Raw genomic sequence first — 12,806 nt, 5'->3', positions numbered from 1 at the left:
AAAAGGTGCATTATTGTACAAAGTCTCTTAAATAGCTATACCGAGCCAGGCTAAACGGCGTAAAGCCCTTCGGGATATGTAGCCTTGGCCACAGACTTGACGAGATCTCTAGAGTGGACTCGCAGAATCTTGTCCAGCGCTTGCTTCTCAATAATCAACTTCCCCGTCATCAAAAGATCCTTGACGTCCACGTCCGTTTGGTCCATAATCCGCGCGTGCTGGTTCACCTGGTTTACCGCCTTGAAAAGAGCGCTGTCTTTGCTGTGCGTAATGAGCGTGCATCTACCATTCCCCTTTCCCCAGCTGTTGGATTCAAAGAAAGACTGCCAGAACCACGGCGAGGCCCCGTCGGGCATCTGGATCCTGTCGACCAGCATGATATGTCCGCAGCTGTACCGGTAACTCAACGCAGTCCGCCACGCTTTGTCGTAGATCTTCCTGGGCAGGCCGGTGGAAAAGTCTCGCGGGTGAGGCCCATGGGCCACACCACCGCCTCTCCGGATGGGCGATTTCTTGTCACCCACTCGTGCACGACCTGTGCCCTTTTGCGGCGCCAGTTTTCGTCCACTACCATGAACGTCGCCACGCCATTTTGTGCTCGCCGTGCCGGAACGGGTCTTGTCGCCTTCGTAGATGACTGCCCGGTGGAGAAGGTCTTTGCGAAGAGGTAATGCCAGATACTCTGTTTTGTATTCTTCGACCTTGACGGGTTTCATTGAAGGGAATGAATAGAGTGTGACGGGGACAGGAGGAGGAGGAGACCATGCGGTGGTCGAGGGTCGAGTAACGTCTGTGTTGGCAGTCTCTGTGGGTTGCTCTGAAAGAGTCGCCAGGCTCCGTGATGAGCGAGCAGCGAGCTGTCTCTGGTGTTTGTCAGTATATACATATAGCATAAATACACATCATATAAATTGATTGACATGTCTGTGTATATGTCGTATCACTCACCATCACTGTGTCAGGCCGTAAAGCGCTGCGAGCGCTGCAGGCGAAAAGCCTCAATGACCGCATCGCTTCACTGGCAGCCATTGTGGCAATTCCAGCAGCAGGTCGTCAAACTCTGCACACAATTTGCAAATAGCTGTAGCGTCGAGGCCTAGACTGGTGCACGTCGAAATAAAAAAAGGCCTGCGGTGGTTCGAGGTGCAAAGTTGCAGGAGCGCGGAGGTTCACAAGGCGCTAGTGCGAAAATGAAAAAAAGTCAGCCAAACTTAGCCGCCAGCACAACACAGCGCAAAGCTCCCCTTACCACAAAGTCCACAACAACAACACAACAACCATGTCCAATTACGGCGTGGCTTCAAAGCCACTGCTGCAATGCCTGCGTCAATCGTATGGCAAGAGCATCTCGATTGCTTCATTACAATCAGCGCGTTCGTTCCAGACGACGGCGGTCTCCCACGAGGAAGCCCAGACCGAAGACACCGCCGCCGCAGCAGCAGCCAAACCAGAGCCATTCTACAAAACCCCTGACCCTTCGCTAGTCAGCAGCCCTCGGCTTGAAAAGAGACTTATCCGGTCTGGCGTCGCTCTTGTCGGCTCGCGAAGACGCCGTGCGGCCCTGCAGGGCTCTGAAAACCTGCCGTTTGAGTTGCTGCCGTACCAATGTTTCCAGGAGGCTCGCAAGGTGCTGCAGGCGGACCGGGAAGAGAAGCTGAAGTCTATCAGTCGAGAACAGGCTAGAATTGAGAGGCTGCAGGCTCTGACTGATGAGCAGGCCGGCGGTGCCAATGTGAAGAGGTCGAAGCTCGGGAGCATGGAAAAGCACTTGAACAACCTCAAGGTGTGGGCCGATATCAACGATCCATTGATCAAGAGGACATTCGAAGATGGCGAAGGTATGGTTTTTACTGAATATTACATATTATCATATTATGGCTAGCTAACTAGATTTTTATAGGCGACATGAACCTGCCCATCTATCGACATCTCGCCAACGAGAAATGGCGCAAATACCAACACAAGATTATCGTGCAGAGAATTACCCAAATGAAGGTCATCCCCGACGTCCTCCCGCACTGCGATCCCGTCGTCGATGTCAAATTATATTTCAACCGCAAAATCGTCCAGCCAGGCGCGTTTGTCGACTCCAAAATCAGCATGTCTACGCCCAAGCTGAATGTGCAATCCTTTGAGGCCGGCGAAAAGCTCGTCACGATTGCAGTGGTCAACCCGGACATTCCAAACGTGGAGACAAACGGCTTCGACTACCAATGCCATTATCTTGCCGTCAACATCCCCATCTCTCCCACCAACACACAAGTCGACCTAGCCGACCTGGCCGAGGGAGCCGAAGTGTTGCTCCCATGGCTTCCGCCCGCGGCCCAAAAGGGAAGTCCATACCACCGTTTGCCCCTGTTTATCATGGAGCAAAAGGACAACAAGCCACTGGACGCCGAGGCCATCAAAGCAAGGGGACTAGCCAGAGAAGATCTCCGTCTTCGAACTCTCCAGACAAGACACAAGCTGACACCTATTGGCGCCCACTTGTTCCGTACCCAATGGGACGAGAACACGGATGAGGTGATGAATGAGCTGGGCATGGAGATTGCCGGATTTGAGCTGCGCAGGAAGAGAAGTGAGGCGCTGCCGTACAAGCGGAGAAACCCGGCTTCGTTCCGGTAATTTGTTTTTAGAGCTGAGGTTTAGCATATGTATTTTAAGATGTAGCACTATGTACACTGATTTCTTTCACTGCTATTTTTTCATTAAAAAAAATGATTTGTAAATGCTCGAAAAACGCCACCCAATGCACCGGTATAAATACAAGGACTATTCGATTTGGGACGAATCAAACGGGTTGTGGACGATTTGTATCCTGGACGGCGGCCACGCGCGCGCAATGACCTTGCCATTGACCAGGCCCATGGGCAAGGGGCCGTAGTTTCTCGAGTCTCTGGACCACGGCAGGTTATCGCCTGCCACATAGATATGTCCTTGGGGGACCTGTTATCAACAGTTAGCCAAACCCTTTTGAGTCGTACAACAACAACAACAACAACAACAACAACAACAACAACAAAAGAGCACACACCTGAATCATCTCGTTGTCCGCTCCCACATCAGTGCTATACCCGGGATCCTTGCAAACAAAATCCCCTGGCATGCCCAAAACCCGTTTTGCGCCGTAAACATGGACGAAACTCGGGTGATTGAATCGCACAATATCGCCCACCTTGATACCCCGTCCGCGATCGTACCAGCGCGAAATCAGCAGGACGTCGCCACGGACGTTGAAAGTTGGGTACATGGAGGGGCCCTCGCTGCCCTGAATGGTGACGATGTGCTCCCATGTCAGGATCACAGCACAAAACACGCCCAGGCCGTCGAATGTGCTGCGGGCGACGGTGCGCGGGTTGACAATGCGCAGGAATTGGCGGAAGCGGGCGCTCATATTGGGGAGTTTCTCCTATTCTCTTCTCACATATTCGTACACATCACAGAGGTCGAGTCCAGTCGAGTCGAGATTTGAGCTCTCCGGATCTGAAAACATTCCGCACAGATCACGTGTGCCCCACTACACGCGTGACGCACTACTTAAGGCGAAATTTCGGCTCCGTCGGTTTCTTCACTCTTACAACAACTTCAGTTTGACTGTTGTCGAGCTGCAGCAGATTTGATGTGATCTGCTTGCATTCTCGATTACTCTTAAACTAAACTAACACTTATGTAGCTATCTATTATTACACCCGCTTCTAAAATTGCTAGAGCTTGCCGTTTCCGAAATTCAAACACCAGGACGCGCAAGTGTGGACAGTGAAGCAAGATTACATCGATATGACTTTATTGTTGTATCGCCCGCGAACGATACTTGACTCTTACATCCATTTCAGTATGGCATCTGGGGGGTCGAGGTGTAGTAGTCGGGGGACATTTATCTAGAAAAAAGAATTGATTGATTTATCTCTTGGACAGCATTGCATCCGCATCTATTAAAATGTCAGCAGTATACTTTCAATGGAGAAAAAGAAAAACATACCAGGATGTTTCTCCGGCTCCTCAATGTCCGCTCTCGCCTTGGCCTTTTTCTCAGTACTCACGCCAAACCTCACATCCCTATCCTGCAAAAACTCCTTGATCCCACCATTTCTTTGCACTTTGGCAACATCGCCATCGGACGTAAAACTAGCCATCAACTGGGGCTCCCCCAACGGCACCGTGTCCCCGCGATCCGGCTGCCACAGATGATATGTTTTGCCATACAACCCGATAATATCACGCATCTCGCTCGTCTCCGCGGCCTGCCAGACTGTGTCGGGCGTTCCTGCAGGTGAGGGCATGATGAGCATGCCGCTTTTCACCTCGTAGATGTGCGAGTGCCAGAGTCTGCGCTCGGCTGGGTCGAGAGTTGCGTATAGTTTCGGAGTGATCATGTATTCGATGCCGATGAGCCGGGCCTTCGCGGAGTTGGAGTCGTAGATGAGGCATTGCCGGATATCTACAAAAAAAAATTAAGCACGTCGCCTTATCAATTGACAGAGAGAAGGGGGGGAAAAGGACAGGACAAACCCTCGGTGATGTGGGAACAGTAATGATTGGCTTCTACGGCGCGCGTTGGATCATTCGCATACACGTGAAAGGCATTGAGATAGGCGCAGATCTGCTTTACGGGACTGAAGTCTTGGATTGCGCCGGCAGCTGTTTCGAGCACGCGGCTTTTGGTGGTGAGCGGAGAGCCGGCAGGGTCTGACATTGTATCAATTGATATAGTATTATGTTGGTGTCTTGAATTGGGCTTGAATTGGGTGATGGAAGTGAATGGGGAAACATCTAAGGTCATCGGTTGATGAAGGTTATATATATGCGTGTTGTGACGTCACAATGAGGATGTATTTTTATTGACCGTAAAGTTCAATCGATGCGACCAGACTACATACACTACATGGCGTTTTTCAGCTCTCGCAACGCAGCTATCACTTCCACCGGGTCTGTCTTTCCGGTTGCCTTGAGGACATCGGGGTGCTATTATGTCTACGTTAGTACATACACCATAGTAAAACCATTCGTCTTGTCTTACGTCGAGCATCATAAAGACATTGTAGGCCTTTTCATCCCCAATAGTCAGAATACCCTGCGTGTTTTTATTTTCATCCGCAAACTTGGCGAGTTTCTGGATCGCGGCGGCGTTGGACACTGTCAGGAGGAACTTGACGTTGGACTTTGTATATTCGTGGCCGCTCTGTGGAACGTCAGTTTCGGAGTTAAACCTTTTCTTTCAGCCAGGCGAACGAACATAGACTTTGGTGTCATTTGGGAGCGCTGCAAGGGTCTCGTTCAGAGCCTTGTTCATTTCGGCAGCGTTGCCTTCGAAAAACCGTCCACAGCCTGTCGTCATCAGCAAGACTTTTAACCAGAAAAGGAAAAAAAGAGAAAGAAAACGCACCGCCCGTGAAAAGCGTGTCACCCGTAAAGACAGCACGCTGATTCCCATCCTCGAGGAAATAGCATATACTATCCTGCGTATGGCACGGCGTGTGCAGCGCTTTGATAGTGATGCGATCGCCGAGCTTCCACGTCTCGCCGTGGGCAGGCGTCTTGGTGACGGACTGACAGTCCTTGCCGCCAATGACGGTCAGTTGGCCGAGGGCTTTGAGCTAGACATGATCGTCAACAGGGATTTGTGAGAATTTTGATGGTGCGGGGCGAGGTTCTTTACAACTCCGTCATTTCCACCAGCGTGGTCCCAGTGACTATTTAAACCCGAAAAAATTAGCATAATCTGTAACTTGATGAATTCAATACTAAGAAATACCAACTGGTGAGTATTAATAATCGCACTCAGCTTGATACTGCCAGCATCCTTCTCTGCTGTCAAGACCGGCACAACTCTATATCGTCTTTCTTTAATCGGCTGTCCAAACATCAAACTGGTCGTGGTTAAAAAAACCTACTCCTCCGGGTGCGCCGGATCGATAATTGCAGACTGTTTTGTCGGCTCGTCGGTGACTAGGTAAGCATAATTGTTGCTCGTGCCAGTCCCTGCATATTGTCAGATATACACATATATATCAATCCGATTTAAGAGGTCGAACACATACACATCGGAATCGCGCGGATATGCATCTTGCGGGTCTGAGTCTGAGTCTGCCGACGTATTATCCCAGTGAAAGTACGTCGAAGGGCGTGCACTGGATTCATCAAGATTAGAAGAAAAAAAAAAAAAGGAAATAGCAAAGAAAGCAAAGGAAGACAATATTGAGAATGCTGATGCTTACGTGGGGAACACCAATTATGTCATCGCACGTGATGCTTATTTCCGCGCAGCGAATTATATCCGTCCAATATCAAAGCATCTACGAATACTATTAAATATATACATTGAATTTTTTTTATTTTAAAAAAAGAGGTCAGACAACCCCAATAGGCCGAACACTCCAATTCCTTGCAGAACCCCATCCATACGCTTCCAGCGCGTCCCAGCCGTCGTCGACATAGACATCAAGATCCACCGCTGAATCGAGATCCGCTGCGTCATCAGTATTAGTACTAGTAGAGAGAGACGATAGTTTTGCGAGTGTTTGTTCCTCCAGCCTGGCGGTCCAGTCATTCGGCATCTCGCGGCAAATCGCACGTAGATACGAGACTGGTATCCGCGGTCTCTGTGGCGCCCACGTACCAGACTCGAGGATATGGCGCAGCCAGAGGAAGACTGTCTCTGGCTCGGTTGAGTGGCCTAAATCCATGGCCATTTCTTCAGTGAGAGTAGTGAGAAACGGCGGATGGGTGTCGGCTATGGTCTGTAACAAGACGTCCCACGTTGAGAATGAGCTGTCCATCGAAGCGCCAGGCTGTCGTGACTTTAGCATATCCTCTTCCAATAACGCCCTTGATAGCAGCAGTGTCCCCTCGGGCTCCTGCTGGCAAATGCCGGCTAGAGACTGCGCTGCAGCAGCCACAGCTTGCGCTTTTGCCTTTCTCTTTGGCGGATTCGCTGAGCCGTGTTGCTGCTGCTGCTGTGATACTTGCCGCAGCGTATCTCTGATTCGATTATTCAAATGACCACCAGCAGAGGCAGAAGCTACAGCAACATCAATGCGCCCCCAGTAATACCCCCACAGCCACTCCAGTGACCGATGCACGGCTCCTCGCAACACAACCAGCGACGGCAGCTCGCGATGTGTAGCCTCGTGGCGCAGCTCAACAAACGACGCTGGAAGACCGAGGTCGAGCGCGCGCTGGAACATGGTGCGTCGCTGGCCGCCGAGTTTGGAGTCTACAAGGCCGGTGACAAACCTATCCACTTGGGATTTAGCAAGATATTTAGGATATATAAAGGTAAAAAAACGCACCGGCAAAATGCAGCCGCATAAGTCGCGCGAATCGAAAACACCGAGTTGTGCGCGGCGTCGTCGTGTAGGATTGCGTCTGTGAGAAGGGCAGTTGCTTCGACTGCGTGGGGGAGATGGTTACGCAGTTTCCATGCTTCGACCTTTTTTTTTCCCTTCTCATCAGTACATAAGACAGACAGGATTGGCAGAGTTTGTATACGTACAGTACGACAGGCATTCGCCCGCAAATCCGACTCTGCCGGCGACGGCGGGTAGAACTGTGCTCGGATATTCAGCAGCTCGGATGAGTCTCGCCATGGAGTGAAGGTGATTTTTGGCATACTGCCTTTTCTCGTGATCACTGATATTGATTCATTGAATGATAAATGGATGAGCGAGCACCAATCAGAGGCTTTCAGAGCCGGTCGGAAAAGATGGCTAGCGGGCGCGGCACGTGACTAGATGTTGCTGCCTGAGGCTTCAGGCAACCGCAAGCGACGGTCTAGACGCGCCCGTTCTCGACTTTCCGCTAGCATGGATCGGGACTAGCGCGAACCTACGTCAACAGGGAAAAATAGAAAAATAGTAATGATTAAGTTCACTCTAAATTGATTCATCTAATCTAAGACAAAAAAGTCTGAAAGCCATCTTCCACTAAGATGGCCCCTATGGGTATCATTTGCTCCGCTCGCTGAAAGTCCGAAAAAAGATAAAGATAAAAATAAAACAAAACTCCCTTATGCTGATGAATCGCTTCGCTTCGCTTCGTATGCACCTTCCCAATTGGGTATCGACTAGGAACCGACTAGGATCGTCTAGTCCTCATCATGCTCTGCATCGTCATCATCCTCTTCAGCCACAGGCGCTGGGCTAAAGGTCTCTTCTAGCTTGAGCCCCTTGCCGGCCTGAGGAAGCGAATCGAGAGTGCCGCCTAGTAGGCTGCTGCCGAGAGACAGTACCTGGGGTTCGTCGTAAAGACCGAGGGCGACCAGGTTGTCTCCCCGGGCAGCGGCCGCGGCAGCTTGAGGCAAGATGGAATGCTCGTCGTTCTTGTAGACCGGGTGGCTGAAAGCAGTGACATCTGGCGTGGCGGGTGCGGTCGAAGGATCCGAGGATGAGACGCTCTCGTGGCAGCAAAAGTCGGCCACTTGGTCTGCTGCGGCCAAGTAGCCGCCACTAGAAGGATGATGCGTCCAGATTTGGTCGGCAAAGGCCATGTTGGACCAACCAGGGTACATCATGTCGACCGACTCGACCGGGGCGTATGTTTGCGTTTGAGTCATGGTGGAGGCGCCGTAGTAGTTGTCCAGCATGGCAAACGAGTCGTTGGAGATGAGATCGCCGCTGACAGGACAGGTGATTGGAGTCGACAAAGCACTGCCAAAGGTGGAGTTGTCTTGCTGGAGTCCCATGTTAGCAGCAGAGTCGTGGTTCAACCACGACGGATGGCAGTTTTGCTGTTGTTGTTGCTGCTGCTGTGCGTATGGGTTGAAAGTTGCATAACGAGATGAAGGGTGCCAGCTCGTCGGCCGCGACTTGCGGCCATTATTCATCACAGCGACGTTTCCTGCCACAGGATGAGCAGCTTCAGGCTTGTTTGCCCACAACTGGCTGGTCATGGTGCGGCGGCGAGGCAGCGAGTGCGGGCTGTTGCCGGCACTGGAGGGCTTGGATACTCTTGACGAAGCCCTTCGCTTGTAGACTCTGGAGGGCGTCTCGTTGGCGAGAGCAAGGAACTGGAAGGCAGAAGGATATTGCTGGTAGGGCTGCTGCATGTTCCACTCCATGTCGAGAGATGGCTGTTGCCATGTAGTCTGCATTCTGTTTGTGTGTGTAGTATACGTAGTGTATGCAGTGTATGTCGTTTGATGTTAAGATGTTGTTATGATAGTGTCCAGAAAATGGAAAAGGGCCGGAGAGAGGGGGGGGATATATGAAGCAGACCGGCCCATGATGACTAGTTACTTGTTGCCTGTAGGGATGGATGAGAGCACAATACTAGTAATAGGGCCCCGCTCCTTTCCAGATCGGTGGAGCGGGCAAACGGCACGCCAAAGAATGATCCAGCGTCAAACAGCATTCACAAAAAAATAAAAAATAAAAATGACATGGCCATGACACTAAGAAAGGAACACGAGTCCCGCAGGCGTCTGGAGAAAGGGCCGCGAGACCCTTGTTTCGGGACCAGGCTAGGCCGGACCAGGCGGACTTTTCTTAGTTAGTTAATAATATATTTGCCCTTGCAACAGCAGCAGTGGGGCAGGCAGAAACTACTATCCCTGATGGCTGAGACTAAACTGGGAGAGGGCCGAGGTCACAACGCATGGCAGGCTAAATTTGTCTGGTTATGCGCTAGCCTAGGATGTTGGTTATGCACGATGTGATGGATAAGCACACGGATGCGGCAGGGTTGGTAGTACGTACATGATACATGGTAGTAGAAGAAGTAGCAGTAGCAGCAGTAGTAGTAGTACACACAAGTCATAGACGTAGGGCAAGGGGAATGCATCCATGTGGGAACAGACCTGGTCTCTGAATTCGTGGAAACCCGAAATAAAGGCGACTTGAAATGAAAGCAGAGACATGGACTAATTTAGTAATATTGATTATTGTTGATCAACAGCGCACCAACCAAATAATAGGGACCTGAATCTACTACATGGTACATACTACGACCGTACAATTGTCGGCTGACCACCGTCACATTCCTCCTTTGCAGGAGGAGCTGCAAGGCTAGCATTACGCTGTTGGCCAGTGTTAAAGGTTCGTCTTGGCGGCGCTTAGCAGTCAGAAATAAGGAGCGTAAACGGAACCGTATTGCGGCGTAATACGAAAAACGAAACGGTGGTGGCTGGCTCGGGGGTGGAGCCGTGCTGTGCAGCGTCTGATTGGCGGCGGGCCCGTATAATACGGAGCAAAACGGAAAACGGAAAACGAAAAACGGAAAATGGAAAACGGCAAACGGCAAAACGGAAAGACAGGTAGTAGTAATTCCTCTTTGGGGCTGTGGAGGTTTAGTTTGTCAAAATAATGTGTGCCAAATAGCCTTTTGCCTTGGCACGGCCCTATCGCCAGAAGCCAAGCCAACCACGTTTCGGAAAGAAAAGGGAAAAAAAAAAAAAAAAGAGTGTCGTCACTCTGAGGCTTCGGTGCGCTAGCATCATGTATGGACAGTGATCATCCTCTCGTATAATGTGCCGGCAAATAATGCCAAATCATCCGGGTCTTGACTCTTGATGCTATCTATCAGCACGCACACACCCCGGCAATTGGACCCCCCCCCCGGCCAAAGCCAACATGTGGCGGAAGCCAACAGCTCAGCCTATAACAGCGTGTTTGACGATGTGACCGGTCACTCACTATAGTAGTGACACACTCTCCAACATTATTGATATCGAGTTGGATCCGTCTCAGAGGGGCAAATCCAGACGCACCGCCCCAGGTGGAGCGGCAATAATAGTAGTACATACTATCTCTATATGAGTCAATGTAGAGTTTTTCCAGAAGGCCCGCTCGCCTCCTCTAGTCTGTCCGCTTGGAGCAGCTGGAGCCAGGGATCCAAAGCGGAAATTATTGTCGAGTACGACAAAGCATCCTGCCGATCCTCCAATAACGGAGTACTCGGGATTAAATAACATCACCAAGTAGGATACAATATATGTAGTATACAATAATATTGAATGATGAACATATACACTTGGCTGTTTCTAGAGTACGTACTCCAAAGCAGTCTTGCATAGAGTTCGCCTGACGACAGCAGCGATCATGCCTGCATGCGGCCGTCCGTGCGCGGCGTGCAGGGGCTCGCAGTCAGATCGTGCGTATTATTATACAGGATGTATTGTCCGATTATTGAGAGGAACCCGCTGATCGCTAACAGAGTTGCACTGCGTTGGATACTGCACAGGATAGGCCTCCCACTAATTGCCAAATAGATCAATTAACTAGCAGCAAAGCTCAGCCTGGAACCTACACCGCTCGGTTGCCAGCCATTATTACTAAAACAATAGAAATAAGCTCCGGCCTTACCTGCACCCAAGCTGTCATCGGTGGCCACGGCCGGATGGAGATCTGTGCTCAATGTTTTATTAGTATTATTAGTCTTCTTCTTGTTAATTACCCTTTGGGTCGGCAAAGTAACCTCGCTCATATTAATATTAATTAAATATTGTGCCGTAAGGAGTGACCATCATCTTGCATATTACATACCAACTACATGTACGGTGAAATTGCGGTCTGCAGGAGAGAATCTGATCGATTAATTGTCCCGGGCACTGCAGATCTGGGCTGTCTCGTCTCGTTATTACTACCGAGACAATAATAACAGTTTACTGCTACGTACGTACTTAATAATAATACTACTAGTAGGAGTAGTACTGCTTATATCAGCAGCCCTAACCCTAAGCGGCAGGCGCCCCGTCGCCCCAGCAGGACTCTCCTCGTCACAACTCCGCCAGCCCCGGCTTGCAGGCCACGATCTTACCAGTTGGCCCTCTCAGCCTTTTGCGAATCCTGCTTCGATCCTTCGCAACACCCATTCGCCGACCGCCCCTCCAATTATGCTTCTGATCACGCCCGTACCGAATCCCGATTCTTTGACGCGGTGAACCCCCACCAGCCACCACTGCCCAGTGCCCAGTGTGCCCGCCCAGTGCCACCACCATCGCTGTCGTCGTCTTTTTGCAGGATCCTCTTTTTTCTCTTCCGTTTCACACCTCGGCGAAACTCCGCCAGCCCCCTTGGGGAATAATAAGGATTTCTAAATGGGGAATGTGACGGGTGTTCTTTCTTTTTTCATGCATCGTTACATGCTCTTAATTAACGGTGAGCAAGAGTCGACCCAAACCTAGCGATTCATTCAAACCTTGGTGACTCGACCCAACGCGATTACCGTCCGTTCCGATATGAAATTAGAGCTTTGTCGACCGGCCGTTCGGTCCGCGGCTGCGTAACACACTGGTGTTTCAATAAAATACACTTTTCACAGGCAACAGAATAAACCTCGACTCGAGATGCCATGCCGCCAACGTTGAGCGCGTTGTTTTACTTTTTTGTCGCCCCGGCATGACCTAAAAAAAAAATACAAAAAAAAAAGAGGGCATGCGGCCGGTCAGGGATCAGTGACATTGTTATCTAGCTGAAGTTTCAGCGCCCTATCTCTTGTGGTCGGTCGTACGTCCACCCCCAACCCTCCTCATGCACAACCATCACCCCAGGTCATCATTATTGTCACTGCCTAGATGCAGGGTGTGTCAATGGTCCATTTCATGATCCCACTCGCTGGATTAGGCCGCCATCAGGTCGATGGTTCACTATCAATAGTATCCGTAGTTAGTCATGCGTAAGCCGCCCGCCAGTCTCGACCAGAATAATCTGCTTGATATCATGCTCCACTTCTTTTTTTTTTTTGATTGTCCTGACTCGTACATGTGATTTGTCGGTCGAGTAGCCCGCAGCTAGTAGTTCAGGTCGTAGCACGCCACCGTTATTTTATTTTTTTTTATTGCCGCTGAGCTGCGGGGTCGTTGTGATAGAGTA

At 50.5% G+C, this 12,806-nt stretch overlaps 5 protein-coding genes across 5 annotated transcripts; 1 reads left to right on the top strand and 4 right to left on the bottom strand.

Annotated features, from left to right (window-relative positions):
* Window positions 1–50: 50 nt before the first annotated feature.
* On the bottom strand, window positions 51–1,029 carry TRUGW13939_05520 (uncharacterized protein; the record flags this gene model as incomplete). Its single annotated transcript, XM_035488683.1, has 2 exons — window positions 51–863; window positions 949–1,029. 2 exons carry the CDS (start codon window positions 1,027–1,029, stop codon window positions 51–53), a joined length of 894 nt encoding a protein of 297 aa, XP_035344576.1.
* A 250-nt stretch (window positions 1,030–1,279) lies between these two features.
* TRUGW13939_05519 (uncharacterized protein) lies at window positions 1,280–2,625 on the top strand (the record flags this gene model as incomplete). The annotated part of the gene is made up of 2 exons (XM_035488682.1): window positions 1,280–1,838; window positions 1,901–2,625. 2 exons carry the CDS (start codon window positions 1,280–1,282, stop codon window positions 2,623–2,625), a joined length of 1,284 nt encoding a protein of 427 aa, XP_035344575.1.
* A 147-nt stretch (window positions 2,626–2,772) lies between these two features.
* TRUGW13939_05518 (uncharacterized protein) lies at window positions 2,773–3,394 on the bottom strand (the record flags this gene model as incomplete). Its single annotated transcript, XM_035488681.1, has 2 exons — window positions 2,773–2,946; window positions 3,035–3,394. The coding sequence occupies 2 exons, from the start codon at window positions 3,392–3,394 to the stop codon at window positions 2,773–2,775; spliced, it is 534 nt and encodes a 177-aa protein (XP_035344574.1).
* A 506-nt stretch (window positions 3,395–3,900) lies between these two features.
* On the bottom strand, window positions 3,901–7,609 carry TRUGW13939_05517 (uncharacterized protein; the record flags this gene model as incomplete). Its single annotated transcript, XM_035488680.1, has 14 exons — window positions 3,901–3,929; window positions 3,980–4,438; window positions 4,510–4,724; window positions 4,880–4,962; window positions 5,018–5,179; window positions 5,234–5,325; window positions 5,384–5,594; window positions 5,657–5,690; window positions 5,757–5,828; window positions 5,892–5,979; window positions 6,039–6,084; window positions 6,354–7,233; window positions 7,290–7,429; window positions 7,493–7,609. Coding segments are annotated over 12 exons (1,926 nt in total). The 3' UTR covers window positions 3,901–3,929; window positions 3,980–4,438; window positions 4,510–4,723.
* Window positions 7,610–8,083: 474 nt separating this feature from the next.
* Window positions 8,084–9,088, bottom strand: TRUGW13939_05516 (uncharacterized protein; the record flags this gene model as incomplete). Its single annotated transcript, XM_035488679.1, has 1 exon — window positions 8,084–9,088. The coding sequence occupies one exon, from the start codon at window positions 9,086–9,088 to the stop codon at window positions 8,084–8,086; it is 1,005 nt and encodes a 334-aa protein (XP_035344572.1).
* Window positions 9,089–12,806: the final 3,718 nt, after the last annotated feature.

This window comes from Talaromyces rugulosus, chromosome III, assembly GCF_013368755.1.
Source record: "Talaromyces rugulosus chromosome III, complete sequence".
NCBI lineage: Eukaryota > Fungi > Ascomycota > Eurotiomycetes > Eurotiales > Trichocomaceae > Talaromyces > Talaromyces rugulosus.
This window is presented reverse-complemented; position numbering and strand designations above follow the sequence as displayed.